This window comes from Octopus sinensis, linkage group LG21 (assembly GCF_006345805.1).
Source record: "Octopus sinensis linkage group LG21, ASM634580v1, whole genome shotgun sequence".
Classification (NCBI taxonomy): domain Eukaryota; kingdom Metazoa; phylum Mollusca; class Cephalopoda; order Octopoda; family Octopodidae; genus Octopus; species Octopus sinensis.
Genome location: NC_043017.1, coordinates 19,722,283 through 19,745,975, shown reverse-complemented (window position 1 = coordinate 19,745,975; position 23,693 = coordinate 19,722,283). Strand labels below are relative to the sequence as shown.

Sequence of the window (23,693 nt, the reverse complement as noted above, 5' to 3'; positions counted from 1 at the left end):
TCATTATTACATTAATTGAAAAGGAAATGAATGAATATTCAATAAACAAATATCTCCATTTTCTTTCATTTTCATGTAGCCCATCAATTATACCAATGTATATAGTTGCCTAAAAATTCCAAAATCAGAAAAAAATAGGCACTTGTTATATTTGTCACTAGAGTAGGTTACTAATCTTAAGATGCACATTGTTATAGAACCATTTCAGCCAATCTTACCAATCAGTTTCACACAGGAAATTTGATGGTTACATACATAATGCCACACTCATCAGAGTAGCTAGCATGGAAAAACTGGTGACAGCTCTCTGCTAATCGAGATCGGCAAATGTCACTTCTGGTTTATGGATGCTGTGAAAAAAGACAGAATTGAACCTGTGGGAGACAGTCAGAGGAAGACTCTATCAAGAGTTATGTTCCTTATCTAAAAAAAAAAAAAGAATATGAGTGGTAACTTCCAGCAAAGTGAGGTTTGGGTGTGGGAAGTGAGGTGTTGATGTGTGCAGGAGGTTATCAGAAGGAGGCGAAGGGGAAGCAGCCAAGCCTTAAATGCATGTGTATGTATAGCTGGGTGTGATCAGTACTATACTGGACTCTGGGGTTGTTATGGTGAGAAGACTGATAGCTCTGATGAGCACAGTGTTAAGTAGTCACCTAATTTCCTGTGTGAAACCAACTGGTAAAATCTGTTGAAATGGACCAACATTAAGATTAATATACCCACTTTATTGACCAATGCACAAGTGCTTGTTATTTCTGACTTATAGATACTTAGATGACTATATATGGTGTATGTGTGTGTTTGTTTTTTTAATTCTTATTGGTTTGAATATGACAAAACGTTGTCTTAGATGTGGTTACTTGACTATTTCTTCCTTCAGAAACAGTAATGCTGCCTCCTGGAGTCCTAAGTCCAATGCTACTTTCAGGTACAGAATTTCATACAATCTATGTTCTCCAAGTGTCTGTATGTGCCTGCATATGTGTGTGTTTGTGTGAATATGTATGTGTGCGTTTTGAGTGTTGGTAAAAACAAAAACAACAAAAACACTCGCACAACTGGTGTTATTTTTTTAGCAATGTCTCAGTGTAGCACTAATGGCTAGTTTCATATATATATACACAAACACACACATATATATATATTTATACACACACACAAACATATATATATATATTTATATACACACACACATATATATTTATACACACACACACACATATATATATATATTATACACATATATATATACACATATACATATATATATATATACATATATATATATATACATATATATATATATACATATATATATATACATATATATATATATACATATATATATATACATATATATATATATATACACACATATATATATATATACACATATATATATATATATACATATATATACATACATACACACATACACACATCACGTGACCAACCAGAATATCAGAAGTTGTTACACATTGCTTGTCACAATGCGCTTTGCATTGTTGTAGCTTTTTGAACAATGCCACCCTACCCCACTGGCCAGGTAAACAGGCCAGCATTCCCTGCTGATCAAAAGGGGGTTACTGGAGCAATGTGAAATGTGTTTTGCTCAAGAACACAAGATGCTGACTGGTCTGGGAATCGAACTCACATTGTGGCAATCATGAGTGCAACATCCTAACCACCATCCATCTATCTGTCTATCTATCAATCTATCTAACTATCTGTCTATATATATATTATATATATATATATATATACACACACACACACAGTATGGAAGATGTTTATAAGCCATTTAAAAACACACAAAAAACAGATTCACTTCAACATTTAAATTTAATCTGTGTCAAAATATTTTCAGCGCTTTGAAACCACAACCTGTTCATTGCAGCATGAAGTTTTGTCAGTCAAGAGGTTGTGGTTTCGGTTTCAAAGCGACAAAAATATTTTGGCACAAATTAAATTTAAATGTTGAAGTGAATCTAACAGTTTCATTGTGTGTTTTCTAAATGGCTTATAAACACCTTCCACGCTGCAATTGTTTTTGTTTCAGCACATGATCTCAGATCAAGTCACTTGCTATGCAAGTACATCTCTTTAATATATATATATATATATATATATATATATATATACTCACACACACACATGTACAGATAGAGAGGGAGAGAGATAAACATTAAGGCAGATAGATAGATAATAAAATGAGCCAAGAAAATTTTAATTAAGGTTATACCCATCTTGATGAGATGCAAACAAAAATCATCATTACTTTATTGGCCAATTTAAATAAGCAAAAATTAAATGTAGAATGGAGTGGGACCAGCGTCCCATCCAGCAGGGACTAGATACACTGCAAAAGCCAGAAAACCAGCCCAATGAGTTTATATGACTTGGGAAGGTGGTAAACCCTTTTTTCATCCATCTAAGGGGATCGACTCTGTAACCTTTTGTAGTTGCGAAACAAATTTCTTAAATGTTTGGCATATTGCACCAGCTGATGCATTTTGATAGCAGGAGGCTTATGTATAGCCACTTAGACTGCTTGAAACAACAGCCAAATCTCACTGCCTAGAATTACATCCTTTCTCTTAATAAATAAGGAAGGAACAGGCATATTTCACCAGTTAGGATCTTTGATTGCTATGAAGACAGAACAGGGAGTGGGGTGTAAATTTGAGTGTAAATTCACTCTGTCAGGGCCAAGATAGACATACACAACAACAACAAGGTATATCTACATGTGTGACCACCCCCACTCCTTGGACTTTGTTTCCTCATAACTTCCAGAAATAGGGGTATAGTTGTAATCTGCACTGTCTGGAAAGTACTTGTAGAAAATTTCATTGGAAAATATCCATTTTTCTGTAAGTTATAGAGAGACAAAGTCAGAGGCAGGATGCACACATCTGTAGTTGTGTGTAACAAAAGTAGGATAAAATAGTCAAGAAACTAGATTGGCCATTGCTTCCATTTTCACTGCCAACACTGTTCACGTCACCATAAATACACTTGTAGCTTCCATTTTTTACTCTATTCACTTATTCTCATTTTCCTTGATTTTTTTTTTTTCTCACATAAAACTCAAGTAAAAGCACTTAATTTGTGTGGTTGTGTCTGTGTGAATATATATGCAGATATATGTATGTATATAGGCATAAATACACTTTGGTGCCCCAAACTGGTTTTGCTCCCTCATAATTTTCTGAAATTTTTGCAGAGATATATTTCCAAGGGTGCAGAACACTACGAATCGATTGATAAAGTTCAGAAAAACAATTTTTGAAGCATCTACATTTTCCCTATTTGTATTTTTTCAAGATCCTATTTCTGCAAAATGCCACTTGAAAATATGCATTTTAAACAGCTCTATGGACACAAAAGTCATGAGAAAAAGGGGCAGAGAATGATCCAAAAACTCCTCCCCCTAAAAATATATCTTTCAAATTTGACCAACATAATCCAAATCTATCCTCTCAACAATATATCTCTGCAAAATTTCTTAATAACTTTTTGGTTTACAAATTGGGGGCAAACCAGTAAGTTTGGTGGAGCCTCAAACTGTAGGTATGCCTATATATATATAATTGTTTACATATTTATGTATGCATATATGTATGCACGTATGTATGTATGTATGTATGTAAGTATGTATGTAAGTTCACAATCTTGGAGTTCATCTTAGCTTTCCGTGTTGCAGCTGGTTCACGCATATATATTTATTTCTTTTAATTACCATTATACATAAAGCTACATAAATTAAACATTCATTTTTATTTTCATTTTCCGGTGCATTTTTATTATTTTATTTTTTCTTTCACCCTTTTTTTTTTCATTATTATCACACAGCTTCTTGGTCAGTTTAGTGTGTCATCCAAATGCTACTTTTCTTTTTCAAGAAATTGCACAGCTAATTACCATCACAATAATATCACACCTTATTTATTTCATATATATATATATAACAATTTTTGGTTTGTTTGTATTTGGTTGTGGGACAGTGGCAAATGTAATGGCATTTGTAGTGGTGGTCATGGATTGGATTTTAATTTGGTTTCATTTTTTTTTTATATATTTGTTTCATTACCTGTTGCATTCATTATATATTATTATAATCATCATCTTCTGTTCAGCTACTGTGAGTTTTATTTAATCAAAAACATCTTTTTATTATATATATAAATATATATTTATATTTCAAAGTTGTGTACATGCTGGTATTGCATGAATATGTGTGATTACATAAATTTATACATACATATGTGTGTGTGTGTGTGTATGTATATGTATGTATATAATCATGTGTGCATGTATACATGCATGTGTGTGTATATATATGTATATATAGGTGTGTGTGTATAGATATGGATGTATGTTTGTGTATATATATATATATATATATATATGTGTGTGTGTATGTATAGATATGTGTGTGTATGTATATATATATATATATATATATATATGTATCGATATGTATATGTGCCTATATATAACTATATACATATCTATGAATGTATAGATATGTATGTATATATACATATATATATGTATACACATATGATCAATCAGAATCTAAAGAGACTGGTGTTGGCCTTCATCAGCAAGATTTATTTAATATCAATAAAAAGAATGGAAAACTTAGTGTTTCAGACAGAAGTCTTCTTCGTAGAAGAGTTTGCAGGAGAGAAATTTATGAGAGACAATAGAGTTTTACATTCTCAGTGTCATAAAAACTGGCAGCAACTGGCAAAAAGTGCAGAACCTGTCTACATATGACACTTCCACAATCTCATGTTCCTCATCAGTTGCAGCCAATTTTTGTTTTAACTAAGAAGATGTAAAACCCTGCTGTCTCTCATTAGTTTCTCTCCTTTCAACTTCTCACTCTAGGACTGTGTCTGAAATGTTGGATTTCCCATTTTCCACAAGATCACTATATTCTTTTTGTTGAAATTTCTTTATGTGTGTGTGTATATATATATATATATATATATATATATATATATATACATACATATGTGTCTACATGTCCCCAGGATCATTTAGAATAGAAAATGGTCCTTTGTTCTCATTCAGCATATTGGCATTTGTAATACCAAACTAATGTTCTCTTCTAGCTTATCTTATTATAATGTTAGCTCCACTCTGTTTCAATGCATATTAATATGCATGCATGTATATATATATATATATATATATATATATATATATATATATATATATATATATATATATACACACATATATATACATATGTATGTTCACATGTACATTTGCATAGGCATTCACAGTTTCATATTTCTTCTTCTCATTATATGCATATCACTTGAGTATTTTCATTGTTCTTTATATGTTCGTGTACATTTATATAAATATATATGCATCAATGCATGATCAAAGGATTATGTATTTTCCAACAGTTGGTATTTTATTATTATACTCTTTCTCTCTCTCTCTCTCTCTCTTTCTCTCTCTCTTTCTCTCCCTCCTACTCTCTCCAATTATTAAAATAACTTAATATCAAGCTTAGAACAACACTATTTCTTCTGATTTGTCTGTCTCTTGTATTCTAAAATCTCTTTCTCTACACACACATTCAGACATCCTCTACACACGCACACACACTCAAACGTACGCACACATGCACATCACTCAAACACAATCTCACTCACATACAGGTATACTTAAGTACATAGATACATATCTATAAATACATGTAAATACACATATATTCACATGTGTACACACAAACTAATGGAAAAAATGTCCAAAAGAAAGTGTCAAACCAAAACTCCCTAGGCCCCAGGGATTGTTCATTTTGTGTGTAAAAGGCATTGAGCATCTCTTAACCCTACCCAAATACATGTTGACTACAAACATGGAAGTTTTATTCAAAATCAGTGAAGAACGCAATAGAAAGAAATGAACCTTTATAGTCAGGTGCTTTTGGAACCTAAAACTTCAGTACCTACATTATTTATGTGTTTTGATAATTCAAAAAGGCCTGATGAAATGACCTGGTTATTTTGATCCATTATGTAATCTATTAATAAACATAAATAGTCATTATCATGGAAACATATGTAGCATAATTGAAAAATCAATTCCATTCTTAATGATTTATTATTATTTTATTTATATCTTATTAAATGACAAGGGAACAAGAATCATGTAATTAATTTCATTAGCTTTCAGCTATTTTTGCTTTAAGAAACATAAGCACTCAGCTCCAACTGCACTGCTTCCTATAACAGAAACAGCTGTAAGCAAACGATGTTGATTATGTAATTCCTGTTTCCTTGTCTTTTAATAATTAATATTACGCTCTGTATTCACCTGAAGCATATGTTTATTGAGTTCTAACAATTGGTTTTTAGTATTGCTATGTGCAAGCAAAATCATACAGTATTCATATTTTTATATTTATAACCTTAATCATTTTTTTGGTACACTTGGTGTTCATTATTTAGTGTTAAGGTAGGTTTTTTTTTTAAAGACAAAAATTTTTCAAGCAGAGAAAGAATTTGTATTCTTCAAATTTGATTTGTTTAAGAGGAACAATGAAATCTAAGCCAAGACTTTACGGATCTTCAAACCTGCAACAATTATACTCCTATGGTTATCTATATTCTCATGCAATTCAATTAATGGAACTGCTCTTTGTGCCCAAAATGTATGGAGGAGGAAAAGGAAGAAGAGGGTGAAACAAGCAAACAAATATTTGTGTATATTTTTTCTTTTGTTTTTTTATTGATACATATATACACACATGTGGTATCATATATTTAGTCTCATAACAGTCAGTTCATGTTACCGAATGGTTTCATGTTAAAGAACCTTACTAACTGTGGAAAGGTAAATTAACAATCATCAATCATGGCCAAATGAATGAGTAGAGCTTGAGCTCTTTTTTTTTTCTTTTTAACTGGAGGTATGAAAACACTATATCCAGTTTCAGAGGTATTATAAAAATAAAAAACTGTAGAAAAAATAATGGCTGGTTTTGGTTCTGGTTTTCTCTTTTCTTAACAGTATCTTTAAGAAGTGTAAACTGAGTGTGGTGTTTTAAAATCTCCAATAAAAACGAGCTTAACCCTTTAGTGTTCAGATTATTCTATCAAACATAATGCTTATTGATTCACATTGATTTGAATTAATCATGCATTATCTCATATCTTCAAGATCTTGATGGTGTAATTACTTAATGTAGAATAACATTGTAGGGTAGGTGTGAGAGCCTGGATCTGGTCAGTTTGAACATGAAACAGATTAACTATTTTGGCCGGATATGGCCGGTTTAAATACTAAAGGGTTAAACTATACTTCATTCAGCTGTGTCTGATAGCTGTTATTTGACACTTCCACACTTTGAAAGTTGTTTAACTCAAAACCATTTGAATTAGCTGTTATAAGACTAAATTTATATAGTAGCATATAAATTATATATACTCACTGTATTAACCAATTCAGTGCCTGAATTTCTTTCCGGATTCCTAAAAACTTAACGAACAACTATATATCTATAATAGTTACATCAGTAAACTTTTTTTTTTGCATTCTGTATGCGAAGATTGTATTTTGGCATATATGGTAATATAACTTTTAAAGTTCAAAAATGTTTCCATCACCAAAATTTCTGAAAAACATATTTAAATTCAATTACATATAGCATTTTAATTATCTAAATTTTTCATCTTATAGTTTTTATTTTTGTTTACAGTTGTCTTGGTATTTGTCAATGTAAAACTTTTGCAGCTTAGAAAACCTGCAGATTTGTTTCTCTTTTTTAAGAGTCATTTTCCTATGTGTATATATATATATATATATCATCATCATCATCATTTAACGTCCGCTTTCCATGCTAGCATGGGTTGGACGGTTCAACTGGGGTCTGGGGAGCCCAAAGGCTGCACCAGGCCAGTCAGATCTGGCAGTGTTTCTACAGCTGGATGCCCTTCCTAATGCCAACCACTCCGAGAGTGTAGTGGGTGATTTTATGTGCCACCGACACAGGTGCCAGACGAGGCTGGCGAACGGCCACACTCGGATGGTGTTTTTTATGTGCCACCGACACAGGTGCCAGACGAGGCTGGCAGACGGCCACGCTCGGATGGTGTTTTTATGTGCCACCGACACAGGTGCCAGATGAGGCTGGCGAACGGCATATATATATATATATTTGTTTTAAGATCCATCTTTGATGGTGATGAAAGGAAGGTTTAGCAGATTCATTGTCACAAATATAGTTGTTATTGTTGTTATATTAGTTGCCGTGTGGTGCACCCATTCACACCAAATTGTTTTTGTAGCAGGAATTATTCTTTTAACCCTTTTAGCAGTCAGATTATTCCGTCAAATGCAATGCTTACTTATTCACATTGTTTTGAATTAACCATGCATTATCTTGTAGCTTTGAGGTTTTGATAATTTGATTCCTTATTTTAGTATGACATTGTTGGGTAGGTGTGTGAGGCCAGATATGGCCAGTCAGAACATAAAACTGGTAGAATATTTGGGCCAGATATGGGCTGGTTTAAATGCTAAAGGGTTAAAGAGTTACACATGTAGTATATGTATGTAGTGATGCTACTGTGTAAGTTTCAGTGCACATGCGCAGAATTGGATTACTTCCGGTTGACCACCGGAAGTTTTCCTCATGCGCATATGCAGGAACTGGAACCTAAAAGCCTGACCGCTGAATTGGTCTTTCTAGCATGAGCAGCGCTAGCAGTCGGATGTGGCTTGACTTTCTCTCAGGGAACAACCCTACACTCAGAGAACTTCATCCCAACAAAGCGGGAGCGAACCGACGAATCGTCTTGACTCGCACGAGAAAGCATCGCAACCAGTCCTGCGGATTCGGCTGCCAGTTTCCCTACCAGAGATACACGTGCACTAGTTCTTACCTGTAACCGCAGAATAAACCACCACTTACTGTTATCGAAGACTGCCTGACTTTGTCTCCGTTTATTCAACTTAAATTGTATGTGACAGGATCAGATCGGACACCCCTCCGGTGTTCCTGAACTCTCATCCTGTTACATGTAGTAGTATATCCAAGTTAATGGTTTGCAGTGGTGATGGTACAAATGGATTCTTTTCCAGGGTGGCTACAGCTTGTCTGTTCAGCATTCAAATTACTCTGTCAAATGTAATCCTTATTCAAATTGTTTTGAATTAATCATGCATCATCTTGTAGCTTTCAGATTTTGATGATGTGATTCTATATTTTTAGAATGACATTGTAGGATAGGCGTGAGAAGCCAGATCTGGATGGTTTGAACACAAATCAAAGTAGACTATTTGGGTCAGGTATGGCTGGTTTAAATGCTAAAAGGTCTATCAGCAAAGGGTGTGTGTGTCTATATTTGTGTGCATGTGTGTGTGAATAAATGAGTGTGTGTTCATGTGGGGTGGGGGGCTAAATGTAGGCACATGGGTTAATGTCAGATAATGGCATATGGGGTGAATGTCTTTTATCAGAGCCGCAGGTCTTGTAAATGGAATTTGGTTGATGGAAACCCCACAGTCTGTCTTGCATGTGTGTGTCTGTCAATGTTTCTGGTTCTATGCTCGACATACAACCACCTGCAGAAACAAAACAGGTGTTGTGTCTAAAAATAAAAGAAATGGCGTCTTAACCCAATCGATAGAATATAGATAGATAAGATCAATACCTGATTGAATACAGAATTACTTATGACTGACTCATTTAACTTTCATCTTCTCTCCTTTGTTTTTCTCATTTCAACTAAGTCTTTAATATTCATAATTGGTGCCCCTTAATCTCTTCTGAAGTAAAAAAGGATTTAAATGGTCATGAATGGGAATTCCTTGAGTTATAGAGTTTCTCAAACAAAGCTGACCTGAAACTAAACAGCAACATCCATTAATGCACTGCTACTACTACTACTTCTACTACTGCTGCTGCTGCTGATAATGATGATATAACAACATTGGTATATCATAACTTACTATCAGACAATATCCTCTGAATTGTTTATCATTATGTGCTCTTTGGGGAGGCTTATATAGAGATGACGGGTTGGGAAGTTTTATATTTAACCATAATCAACCTTCAGAGTTAAGAATTTAAGCTGGACTTCAAAAAATTATTTTATAAGCCATCAACATTTTAATTCATGTCATCATGGACATGACATTTAATTAAATTTTATGTTTCTGTTTTTTTTTTTTATTACATTTTTTACTTTTTCTTCTACTTCTAACTTTGAACCTTTTTAAGACCCCTGATCACGAGATATCTCATAACTAAATGACTTAAATTACCCTTTTAAGACAAGCCTACTAGATGCTTTCTTTAGGTATATTTTTGTTTTTTGTTTTTAATATAAACTTTCTGTTTTAAAATATTCGTATTTAAATGAAAAGCTTTCCATCTTAATTTTAGTTGAGCCTTTTTTATATGTTCATTAAGAAACATTTCTGACACCAGTTTAATAATAATATTAAATTGTTTTACTAAATTAGTCTAAATTCTTAATTAATTTCAAAATTAATTGAAACATGGACAGTGCATTTTATTAGAAACTTGGTCACAAAAGAGTGAAAGGGTTAATACATTATTTAGAATATTTTGTTTGTTTATGTTTGACCCCTTTAATATTAGCTATTTGCATAATATTACTGAAAAAATTTTGTGTGGGTAACTGGACGTTTTGATGTGTGTTTGTGTGTGTGTATGCAGTCATGAGCTTACAAAGAACCTTCAGTGTGATATTTTACCTGCAAGAAATAACAGCCAAGCCTTTCTCATATTAAGTACAGTAGTCTTAACAAAAAAAAAAGTGAAGGATGTTTTGGATAATGTACTTCAAGATGCACAATGCCTGAAAAATATGAAGGAGCGATCACTGATTGAACACCTTCAAGGCCCTCTGAATTATGAATGATTTGGGGGCTAAGCAACAAGGATTGGATAATGTAGTCTTAGATCGATTGTGCCTGAATAAAAAAAAGATGAAATGGGCACAGTCAGAACACACTGTTTGCTCATGGCTCTGCTGGACCAGAAATGGCTTTGATTTAAACATTTATGTCACATTGGATTGTGTAGTCCTAGATATGCTATGTTGGGACATATTTAACCTTTAGCATACTGAAGGCAAATCTTGTTGTCATTTGAGTTTTCTCCCCTCTCAATGCAACACAATGCTTCTGCAGCTACTGGGGAGAAAACTCATACAGTGACAGGATTTACCTTCATCTAGGGCAGTGGTTTTCAACCAGGGTTCCGTGGAACCTTAGGGTTCCGCCAGTACAGTCTAGGGGTTCCGCAAGAAGTTACAAAAATGCTAAAATCAACAGTAATTTTTAATTCTCCTGTGCAGATATGTGTGCATAAGACAATTAAATTATTGCACAGGGATTCCCCAAGCCAGTGGAATGTTTCCTTGGGGTTCCACTCCAGCAAAAAGTTTGAAAAGCACTGATCTAGGGTATCTATGGTGGTGTCTGTGGCGGTACTCATGGTTGGGAAACAGTATTTTTTATATCACATCATTCAAAAGAAAAACAAAAAAAAAACACACCTGAGAAGCCACTTACCTGACTGAATGTGTGTGTGAGTTCATAAACAAGAGGCAAATGTGTTGGTGTCTGTGGCGGTGGTTGTGGTTAGGAAGCAGTATCCTTTATATCACATCATTCAACAGAAATTCCAGAACATCAGTTTATGTAAATTATTTATATTTCAATATTTCTTCCTGGCATTTTTATCTCGTCAGCCAAATCTATTGATACGCAAATGCTAGCGGAAGAACCGTTTTTATTTATTTATTATTCCACAGGTGAATTATATTGTTTCCTGTCTTGAAGTCTTAAAAGTTAAGCTTAAAAATATTATGTCGGCAGCGTTTGAATTTTGTTATGTAGCAGCTGTTAAAATATATATTAGTTTTTATTGATATTTTTATTTTCATTTCCGAACTTTTGCTGTTAGGAAGGGGAAAAAAAATATTATTATTTTTTTTTTTTTGAATCATTGTTAACATAAACAAGCTTTCATTTTAAGTCTGTTTATATGCATGTGTGTGTGTGTGTGTCTGAATGTGTTTGAATATAAATGTGTATGCGTTTTGTTCTCCAATATAAAATCGTTCCTGAAAGAATGGTTTTTCCTCATGTTTGTATTCCAGAGTTTAGGTTAATAGCATTTTTATTATGGCAATGAATGGCCGAACCAGCAGAGCATTGGTGAAAATAATCAGGGGAGAGTGCCAGGCAAATAAGATAATTGGTAGGGCATTGGGATAAAATTAATTAATCAATTGGAAGTCAGACAAACGAAGTAATTAGTTCAAATCCTGTCTCAGCTGATTTACTTTTCATCCTTCCAAAATCAGTAAAATAAAATAGGGGGTGCGTAAATGGTGAGATTGCGAGAGGAGGAAAGAGGTGGATAGACATAATAAGCAAAGGTGGCACCACCAGTATGGTCATAGTGAAATTATAGAGAATCAGAAATTTTAAAAAATGAAGGAATATGAGTCTTTGATGTCAGTGTTACTATTAGTTGTTGTTTAATTCTGTCATTTAAGCCTCGTCTCTGTCTTTGTTTTAAACACTTTGTTAAAAGATTGTTAATGGTTTCTCTTTATGAGAATTCACCATTTTTATCACTGCTCTTATAAACCATCACCATCATCATCATCATTATCATTGTCATCACCTCTACATTAATTTCCCCGTGGCAGCATTATTTGGAGCTAAAACACACATTTGCAATATTTCTATACATGCATATATTATACAAGTGAGTTGGTATTTTACAGAAAATAAAGGAAATCTTGAAAGCAGCATAGCCGTGGAAACAGCTTACAAAATTGGTTAAATACTCTTAGAAAACAGAAATAAGTGACCAGCAGCTGCTACCTAGAACTGAATCCTATATCTCTCAAATTCTGGCTGACCTCTCTAAGCTAAGTAACCCCTGACAACAGATACCATCTTTTATAACCCTTTTTTTTTTTTTGTTTTATAAATAATAACTACAATTTAAGAGGTACAAGGTTTGATTCTTTGAAACGTCTTGCTGGCCATTATTTATTTTTTTCAGTCTTCTAAGGGTATTTACCTGATCTAAGCTGTTTTCACAGCTATTCTGCTTTCAAGATTTCCGTTATTTTCTGTAATATATATATATTTATATATATTTAGCAGAAGCAACAGAGTGACTCAAGGTCCAAGAGTTTCGTGTGTTGGCACTTATCAAACTAGAAATGCTCAGACCTTGAGTTATTCTGTTGCTTCTGCTAAATATTAATAGAAATATACATATACTCATAGTTGGAGTTCCATTTTTCTTGTTTGCACCAAGATACCTGTATATATATATATATATATATATATATATATACACATATACATACATTCATATTTCAGCCCTTTGTCATTTCATCTTTTGAGGGGGCCTTAACGTTCTCAACAAAGATTTTTATGTTGCTGCTTTCATCCAAAGCTGTCTTTGCCTACCACCACGATCATCGTTAGCTTTACCTGCCTTCCTAACACCTCCAACTCATGTGGCACTATCTCAACACTGCATGCATCATCCATTCACATGCGTCCTCATTAGTACATGTTCGCTGGCTCTCAAGCACACTTTGGCCTAATGCCTGCCATATACCCAGTTGCTTTTTCATTCCACCTACACCCAACTAGTTTCAGAAATTACACTGCACATCCAACCAGCACATCAAACTCATCTCATCTCATGCATCTCTCTCTCTCTCTAGTCGCTGCACTTTCTCATCAGTCATTTCACTTTCACTCGTAAAACACAAATCATTATACTCATCTTCACACTTTATATTCATCCTTTCTGACTCTAAAAGAACAACTAATATTTACTACTTGAGAAAACTCAGACTTCTTTGAAATACATAATTTTTTTTCTCAGCAGTAGTAAAAATTCTTTCATACTGCCATTTTCAATATGACTCAACACAAAACATTATGCATTTTCCATTTTCTCTTCATTACTCATATTTCCTTTCCTCTCTTCTTTTGTTCTTCTCGTCTTCTAACTCTCCATGCTTCTGAAGAAGAGCTTCAACTCAAAATGTCAAGAACACTTTTGCTTTCTTTTATCTCTCATTGAGTATCCTTCTAATAATTGCTCTTTATTTTTCACTTTTTTCCTTCATTGTTATATTGTTATTGTCATTCTCATCATTAACTATGAACATACACATGTATGTATGTATGTTACATATATTTGCATCCACATATTTATATATACTTGCTTATGTATGTGTGTGTGTGCATATATTTCTATATCTACATATATATATATATATATATATATATATAAAAACTTTTCCATCAATATCCTGTGTTTCAAACTATTCATTCTATCTCTCATTTTCTCACTCATTCCCTCTCATTCCCTCTCATTCTCTCTTCTCTCTCTCTTCAAATTATCATTGAATTGTTGTTAAACCTCATCCCTTTTTTTCCCTCCCGTTTCATTGTGTTCATAAAATGTTACAGGGGCCTCCCTCCTACCACCTTGCATTACAGAAGCATTAAGTTGAGACATTTTGTTGCAACATGCAATTCTGTAATGTAAAACCTGTTTCTCACGATGATGGAATCACGCATTACAGCATGATTTTTGTGAATGAAACTTTTCTAATGTCGGGGGAAAAGATGCCTCTTCTCACATTTCTCTCTTATCATCGCTTTTGTCTAAATTGTCTCAGTGCAAATGTTTGTCATTTTGCATGTGTTGATATACATTTATATGTATATAAAATTGTATATTCATATATCTATCTATATATATGCACATATATATGTGTGTGCAAATGCATATATATATGTATATACATATATATATATGTGAATATATATATGTATATATAAATGCAAATGCATATATATATGTATATACATATATATATGTGAATATATATATATGCAATTGCATATATATATATTTGTATGTATGTGTGCTTGTTTCATAAGGTATACTTCAATATGTATTTTATTTGTTGTTGTTGTTGTTGTTGTTATCATATATCTTTAAACTGATTCTGTATGCCATTAGAAATCATGAAAATTATATTGGTAATTCCACCCCACCCCCCAGTTCCTAATTATTAAAAAAATTAATTTATCATAAAAAGATTTTAATTCTAAAAGCTTTTGTCCTAAAATGAACTAGAAATGAAGTGAATTTTAAATTGTAAATATTTAAACATTTCACATGAATTTGTCAATAATAATAATAACAAGAGCACTCAGAGAGCGCAAACCTCTGCCAAGGCAACACCAACATCCTCTCAACAATTAGCCAGACTTGTTTTGTTAAAATGAGAATATCTGAAATATACAGACCTATTAGACTGGATCATAATCTGGTTTTCATGGAATGCAAGTGACTGTGGGCAGAAGACCCAAAACATCCACTTGCATGCAGCAACGTAGACTTCATGAATACTAAACTTAATTGATTGCCTGGTTTGATACCCCTATCTGGTCCAGAAGTACCTATTTCTTTATTGCCCACAAGGGGCTAAACATAGAGGGGACAAACAAGGACAGACGTAGGTATTAAGTAGATTACATCGACCCCAGTGCATAACTGGTACTTAATTTATCGACCCCGAAAGGATGTAAGGCAAAGTCGACCTCGGCGGAATTTGAACTTAGAACATAGCGGCAGACAAAATACCGCTCAGCATTTCGCCCGGTGTGCTAATGGTTCTGCCAGCTCACCTTTAGCAGAGGAGTTCACCCTGTTGCAAACATTTTGACCAACTGTCACCTGACTTAATGCCCCCACCCGTTGTTCTTGGGTGCCTTCAACTGAGTGTCCTCTTTGTTGCTGCAAATATTTGGACCAGTGTTATCCAGTTTAGCACCACCACCACCTGGTCCTCAGGTACCTTTAGAAGAATAGTCTACCCTACTGCAAGTATTTGGGCCAAATTTCCAGACTGAAGATATCCTGGGTCTAAATAAACAACAACAACAACAATACCAGCATGACCAGCAGCGGCCATTACTACCTCAAGCTTTGTGAATGAATTTCTGCGCTTGCTTCTTTCTCATATTTGTCCTCGTTACACTCAATGTCGGTATTCATTAACAAATGTTTGTCCTCTTATCTCCATTTCATCTTGTGTGTTGTACAACAAATAACTGTCCTGTGTTTGCCATCACGTGTCATTTTTCTTGTTCGTTAAGTTGTTAATTATTTCCATTACACCTCTATATCATTACACCTGTTTCATTAAAAAGTCTGTCAGTTGAATTTCATTACCATTTTCATCCATTTCCTTCATTTCATTTATTCATGGCATCAGAATACCAAATAGGGTTTTTGTGTCCCTAAAATATTTACAATCTTTATCATTTCATCATGTATATGTGGCAGTGTATTTCTTGACCAGATATTATTTCAGGCCAGATAATGACCACATTGCTTGACTAGCTTAAAATTTAGTTTCCAAAGTTTTTTCTTTTACTCAACAATATATATCTTTGTACATTGATGAGGCAAAATTGGTAATTTTTTGAAATTTGTTGAGAAAAATTGATAATTTTTTTCATTAAGAACAATCTGTTGTTTTAGAATATGACTCTTCATATTCTGTTACATTTATCACAGAAATGACAATATTTAAATAATTAGCTAATTCTCAATTAAAGTAAAGGAATAATTAACTAAAATCTAATTTATTTCCTAAGAATTTACAAATTTTAAGAAAATGTGAAATACTTCATTTTTAACTGTAGAACTCAAAGAAGATGAAGCCATATATACTAGCATATATGTATCGGATTAAAACCTCAATGCTTATATGCTGATATTCATAGCTCTGAGTAGGGTGGTGAGCTGGTCAAATTGTTAGCACACCAGATGAATTACTTAGCATTCAAATTCCACTGAGGTCAATTTTGTCTTTCGTCCTTTCGGGGTCGATAAAGCAAGTAATCGACTTAACCCCTCCTCCAAAATTGCTGGCTTTGTGCCAGAATATGAAATTATTATGAGTCGCTATAATTAAGGCAGCAGCTGGTAAAATCATTAGCATACTGGGCAAAATGCTTAGAGGTATTTTGTTTTGCTTGATGCTCTAAGTTCAAATCTTGCTGAGGTCAGCTTTGCCTTTCATTGAGTACTGGGGTCGACTTAACCGCCTCTCCCAAAATTGCTGGCCTTGTGCCAAAATTTGAAGCCAGTATTTAAAGCACTGAGTTCTACAATTAAAAACAAAAAAAGATGAATAATTTATTTCATTTTCAATTTTATTCTACAAATGAATAAATATGAGAAAATTTACTTTGCTGAATTTTGAAAATTATACATATTTCAAGAATGTTCATTTGCTAACGAGCAAACTTATTTCTTCCCTTCGAAATAATTACCTTTCAAGAAATACAAAGTTAGAACGTACCTGATGCTATGTTCCTTAAGGGTTGTTCTTGCTCCCTTTTATATATATATATATATATATATTTTTAAACAACTGCTTCTAATTTGAATTTTGTTTAAAATTAGGAAAGTAAGTATGTCTAGATATTTAAACTAGAAAATAGACTGTAAGTATTTATAGGTTTTCATCACATATTCAAGAATTTCCATATTTTATAGATTTCTTTTTATATGTTAAATTAAAAGTTAATAAGGTCATTTGATTAGCATATTCGGTAAAGTGACAAAGAAAAATGAGTTGTGGGATTTAGTTTCATGTTACATGTTTTTTTCCCTTCTATTTTTGTCGTCTTTTTTTTAGAAAAATTTTCCGAGTTCAAATCCTACCATTCTTAAATTTGCTTTCAGTCCATCCAGGGTCCATTAGGCAAAATAAGGAAATCTATTAAACCACCTGTTCCCCACCCATCAACATATTTGTAATCTTGTACACCTTCGTTAGTAACCATTGGTGTAAGTTAATGAGCTTGCTAAAAATTTAGCCCTTTAATTAAATTAAGATCACACCCTGCAGATATATATATATATATATATATATGTCTGTGTGTTTCTGTATATGTATGTATATATATATATATGTCTGTGTGTTTCTGTATATGTATGTATGTATGTATATATATATATATATAATATATATATATATATATATATATATATCTGTGTGTGTTTTTAGTAGTTTTGACTTTAAGAGTCCCTCCTAGCGTGTGGCATTTATGTGTAGTAATGCCCTCTATATATAAATAAATATATTTAAGTGAAAAAATTGGTGGACATTTTTCTCTTATGAGGTTTTTCACGCTGACTACTTGATAAATTCTTATAAAGATTTTATCCTATTTTTAAATTATATATATATATATATATATATATATATATAATATATATATATATTATATATATATATATATTATACTTGTCTTTGCATAGTCAGGCACATTACACCAGCATTGCGCTCTTGAAATCCCATGCCACTTGGAACCTAATAAGAGAAAATATATTTTGTGATATAGAATTCCATAATTAACACAAAATTTTTCCATGACTGCAACACTTCTGTATTGCAGGAATTGCTTCGACACATACACACAGGTAAATCCAGGGATATATACAACAGCATAGTTTCTCTTTTAATGTGTTATATCACTTTATATTAACTTTATTTACTATTTAATACTATTTCATAGCTTTTGCTCAAAAAAAAATAATTGAAACTTGATAATTTTGTATTTTCAAACCAAAAAATTATTACAGTTGAAGAATATTTTTTAGTCTTTTTTTTTTAAAGATTTAAGATATTTTGAAGATCTCACATCTTTTTAATGATTTTTTTGTTTTTTAACGATAAATCGAAATAATATCTCTTGAAACTGACAGGTATTCAAATAAAAAAAAAAATGACTTCAAATGTTTTTTTTCTTTCTGTTTTTTTCATCCCCTTTTCTTTTGCGTTGTCACATTCAAGGTGACAACATCCACTGCCCGAAGGAGAGAAAGGAATGGTCTAAGCAATCCTCGAAGAATTCTCTTTGAATACTCATTGACTTTTGTTACCTATATTGCTTTTATCATCGTTATTATTATTATTTTTATTATAAATGAATTAATTTTTTTATTTTTTATTTAATGCTATGGTTGCATTTCCAGGCTGTCCCTATATCCTGATTTCTACTTCCATTGTCCATCCTTTGAAAACACGGAACTTTCAAAAAGTGATGGGTGAGTCCTTCAGGGCCTTATAAATAAACAAATAACAGCACATTACAGCTCTCCTTGCTAATTGCCTTTTCGATTTTGATTTTTTTTTTTGTTCGTTACCCTTCATTGATGAAAGAAAACGATGAATGAGACCCTTAGACTCTTTTAATATCATCATCGGACCCTGTTCAATAACAAATCACCTTATCACTGCTTCTCTCACCCTCACTCCCTCGTAGCGAGACATTTAGTCAAGTAACACCTCTAGTTTGTATGTTAGATGGATGTCACATTCACACCGCTGCCAACCTACTTTTCAAAATTTTGTTCGTTTGGTTGTTGTTAATAATAATAATTATAATTATCGTTATTATTAATAATAATTGATGTTTGTTATTGTTGACACGAAAGCACTGAAATAACCTTGAGCTATCGTTAAAAGTACCTACACCGAAAACAAACCAGAAGTCATACCTAGAGCGCATCTATTGTTGGTATTGACTATTAAATCAATACATGTCATTTTAAGGTATCACTCTTTGGATTTCTAGACATTCTTTAACATTTCCCTGACATTTATTCGACCATTTTATCTATCAATGCGTACTGAACTTTATTTAGAATTAATCTTTTATATTGTTATTGCTAAAAAAAGAAACCTTGCTTTTTATCTTGTATTTTTTTTTTTGCTACAAATATTTTCCCTTTTTTAAAGTACAGTTGTACTCATATCGAAAAATGGTAAATATTACATGAATCACACAAAAAGGGTTGTTGACTCAGATTAAAGTATATTTTTCCAAAATAGGGTCAGGGGAAAGACTAATGTAATCTATAACAGACATAGCGACCAGTCACTTTGGGGGCAAGCATTTTGGTCACTTCAGCCCTTTTTGAATATACGGAAGTCCATTCACAGCTTCATAGATTCTATAACAGACATGGTGACTTTGGAGACAGACATTTCAATCCTCTTAGCATGCTTTCACCTTTAGCACACTGAATGCAAATCATGTTACCATATGAGTTATCTCCCCTCTTAATGCCACACAATGTGCCTGCAGCTATAGGCAAGAAAACTCATGGAGCAACAGTATTTGCTTTCAGCATGCTAAAGGTTAAATATACAAAAGTCCATTCACATCTTCACAGTCACATCACCGTTCACAAAGACTTCACTGAAATATTTCTGTACGATAAATTTAGCTTAGGTTATGATGGCTTTTGTTTTGTTTTGATTTTTTTCTTTTTGTTCTTTTCACATTTTCTTTTCTTTTTCGGGGTGTGGCAGGGATGGTACCCACACTCTCTGTTGGTCATGTGGTTCTGCAAATTTAAAAGTTTTGCATGATTTGTTGAAAAAGGATTTCAGCCAAAGAAAACTGCGTCATTCATTACCTTGTTTAATCAACCAAAAAGTTATAATCAAACACACACACACACAAATATATGTGAATGCACATGGTCTGTATATAAATACAGAGATAGATTATGCATGTATGCATATTTATAAGTATATATTAGTATACTCTTTTATTCTTTTACTTGTTTCAGTCATTTGACTGCGGCCATGCTGGAGCACTGCTTTTAGTCGAACAAATCAACCCTGGGACTTATTCTTTGTAAGCCCAGTACTTATTCTATCGGTCTCTTTTGCCGAACCGCTAAGTGACGGGGACGTAAACACACCACCATCGGTTGTCAAGCAATGCTAGGGGGATAAACACAGACACACAAACATACACACACACACACACACACACACACACACACACACACACACACACACACACACACATATATATATATATATATATATATATATATATTATATATATACATATATACAAGGGGCTTCTTTCAGTTTCTGTCTACCAAATCCACTCACAAGGCTTTGGTCGGCCCGAGTCTATAGTAGAAGACACTTGCCCAAGATGCCACGCAGTGGGACTGAACCCGGAACCATGTGGTTGGTAAGCAAGCTACTCACCACACTGGGGTTGATGTGATCGACTAGTCCCCTCCCCCAAAATTTTAGGCCTTGTGTCTTTACTAAAAAGGATTATTATTACTGCTATATAGGTTATACTGTGTGGACTGGCCCTTGTTATTTAAAAATAAAATGCTAATGCATACGATATGTAAATTAGTTACCCCAGTTCTCTTTTGTTACTGGATTTGTTGAGTAAAACAAATTGGTTGCCTCTTTTCTCTAGGATTAGTCTAAATTGATGTAGACACCTCTGAAGAGGAACCAATAAGGTTCCAGAGTCAATTAAGGTTGCTCATCATTTTTTCAATCGATGAAGAAACAGCCATGTTTTCTGAAGAAAAACGAAAACCTTGCTCTAGCTTATGCATAAATGCACAGTTACTTGGCTGGCCCTTTTTTGTCTCAGCTGTAATTACAGTATATTTACCTCTGGCAGTCGTCATGGTTTTTCAGGTTTTATCTACTATAAATGCTTTAATGGGTTTTATTTGTGATTCTAAATTAATGGATGTCAGAGGCAGTAGTGGTGGTGGGTGGATAAATGAACTATAAAACAAAAAAAAAACAAGAAAAGAAAAACAAGACAGCTTATATATATTGGATATTGAATAATTTGACAATGTATATATTTTTTGCGTTCAATGAAATGCATCGGTAAATTTTTTAGTCATATCGAATATATATATATATATATATATATATATATATATATACAGATATGTACACTCACACACAAACACATTCAATATGAACAAAACATTTCCTGTATATTGTTGAACAATATGTATATGTATGCAGCTATATATATGTGTGTGTGTATATATATATATATATATATATATATATGGAGAGAGAGAGAGCCCATCAGAATAATATTTGCAGTTTTAATTCTTTATGTGGGAAGATAAAAAAAAGTACAAATGCTGGATTAATGGGATATAGATGTAAATAACTGACTGTTAATAATAATAATAATAATAATAATAATTATTATTATTAGTATTATTATTATTATTATTATTATTATTGTTATTGCTATTATTGAATGAGCAGCAGATATAACCTGTGGAGTATATCTTGTTTATTAATTACATGGAGAACGACATGGAAAAAATTTGCATTTTGTTATCCTCGTTATTACTGTAGCTAGAAACTATTAATGTCATTAGTTAATTAGCTCTTGTTTAAAATGGCTAACATGCCATTTATTTCTTATTTTGTTTCTTTTGTTTTTGCTTCTTCTTTTTTTTTTTCCCTGTCATCATTCTCCTTAATGGCATTGTCATTGTCGTCATCACTGCCAGCATCATCATCATCATTACTGTCTTCGTTATCATTAATAGTGATTTTAATTGTTCATTCCAAGAGTGTAATGGGTTAAACACAATTGGATCTTTTGTTCTGTTCGCTTGGGAGGAGGAGGAGGAGTTTTTTTTTTTTCTTTTCTTTTGCTCTTTTACTGGTTTCAGTCATTAGATTATGGCCAGGCTGGGGCAACACCTTCAAGGGTACGTTCAGTTTTTTTTTTGTTTTTTTTTTCATTGATTATATCAATGAGTGTGTATTTATTAGTCTCCTGCTCATATTTTATCTGTTTCAGTTGAACGGTAAGCGCAACTGGGTTATGTCCCTTAAGAGAGTAGTTTCTCTTTCATGGGCTTGACTACTGCAAGACATGTACACCGCTTTACGCAAACACATATATGTCCATATCTATCTATATGTATATATGTGTATACATATAATACATATATATATATATATATATATATATACATATATATATATGTGTATACATATATATACATATATGTATATATATGTGTATGCACACATATATATATATGTGTATACATATATATATATGTATACATATATATATATATGTATATATGTGTATACATATATATGTACATACATATATGTATATATGTGTATACACACATATATATATATATGTATATATGTGTATACATATATATATGTATACATATATATATATATGTATATATGTGTATACATATATATGTATATATGTGTATATATGGTATATATGTATGTGTGTGTGTGTATATATATATATATTATATGATGCAGTCATGAACATAAAGTTTGTGTGTATGTGTATACACCCACTTTTTTTTCTTGTTCAAAACTAATATCAAATGTTTGTATCATTTTTATTATTTCGTTCACATAGCTGTAATTGTTTCTCATATGCAGTCTTCATTAAAAGAAGAAAATGTATGGCTTCCTTGTAAATATTTCATTTTCATTGTTGGTATGGGTTGATTAGGTCTGTAAATATTAATACTTGCATTCACACATTACTTTCATTTCTTACATTGAACCACATTAGAAATAAATATAACATAAATTTTGAAATGAATTCTGCTTTGCACCATTTTTGTAACAGACATTCTAATTTTTGGTCACAGCTGCTGCCTTTTAAATAAATGGAAAAAAAAATCTACCAATTATTATTAGTTTTACTAGTTTGGTAAACATTATAAATTCTATATTTCTATG

The 23,693-nt window shown here is 32.6% G+C and overlaps 1 protein-coding gene across 11 annotated transcripts in view; it reads left to right on the top strand.

Moving 5' to 3' along the window:
- Positions 1–23,693, top strand: part of LOC115222805 (neuron navigator 2-like) — a 510,687-nt gene that overhangs the window by 163,176 nt on the left and 323,818 nt on the right. For 8 of the 11 annotated variants that reach the window (XM_036511902.1, XM_036511901.1, XM_036511897.1 and 5 more), the window contains exons 3-4: positions 881–928; positions 19,121–19,192. The exons of 1 other annotated variant lie outside the window; for it this stretch is intronic. In XM_036511902.1, the coding sequence (XP_036367795.1) occupies positions 881–928; positions 19,121–19,192 (120 nt within the window). The remainder of the gene's footprint in view (positions 1–880; positions 929–19,120; positions 19,193–23,693) is intronic. 2 more of the 11 variants (XM_036511895.1, XM_036511896.1) reach the window with 2 other exon arrangements.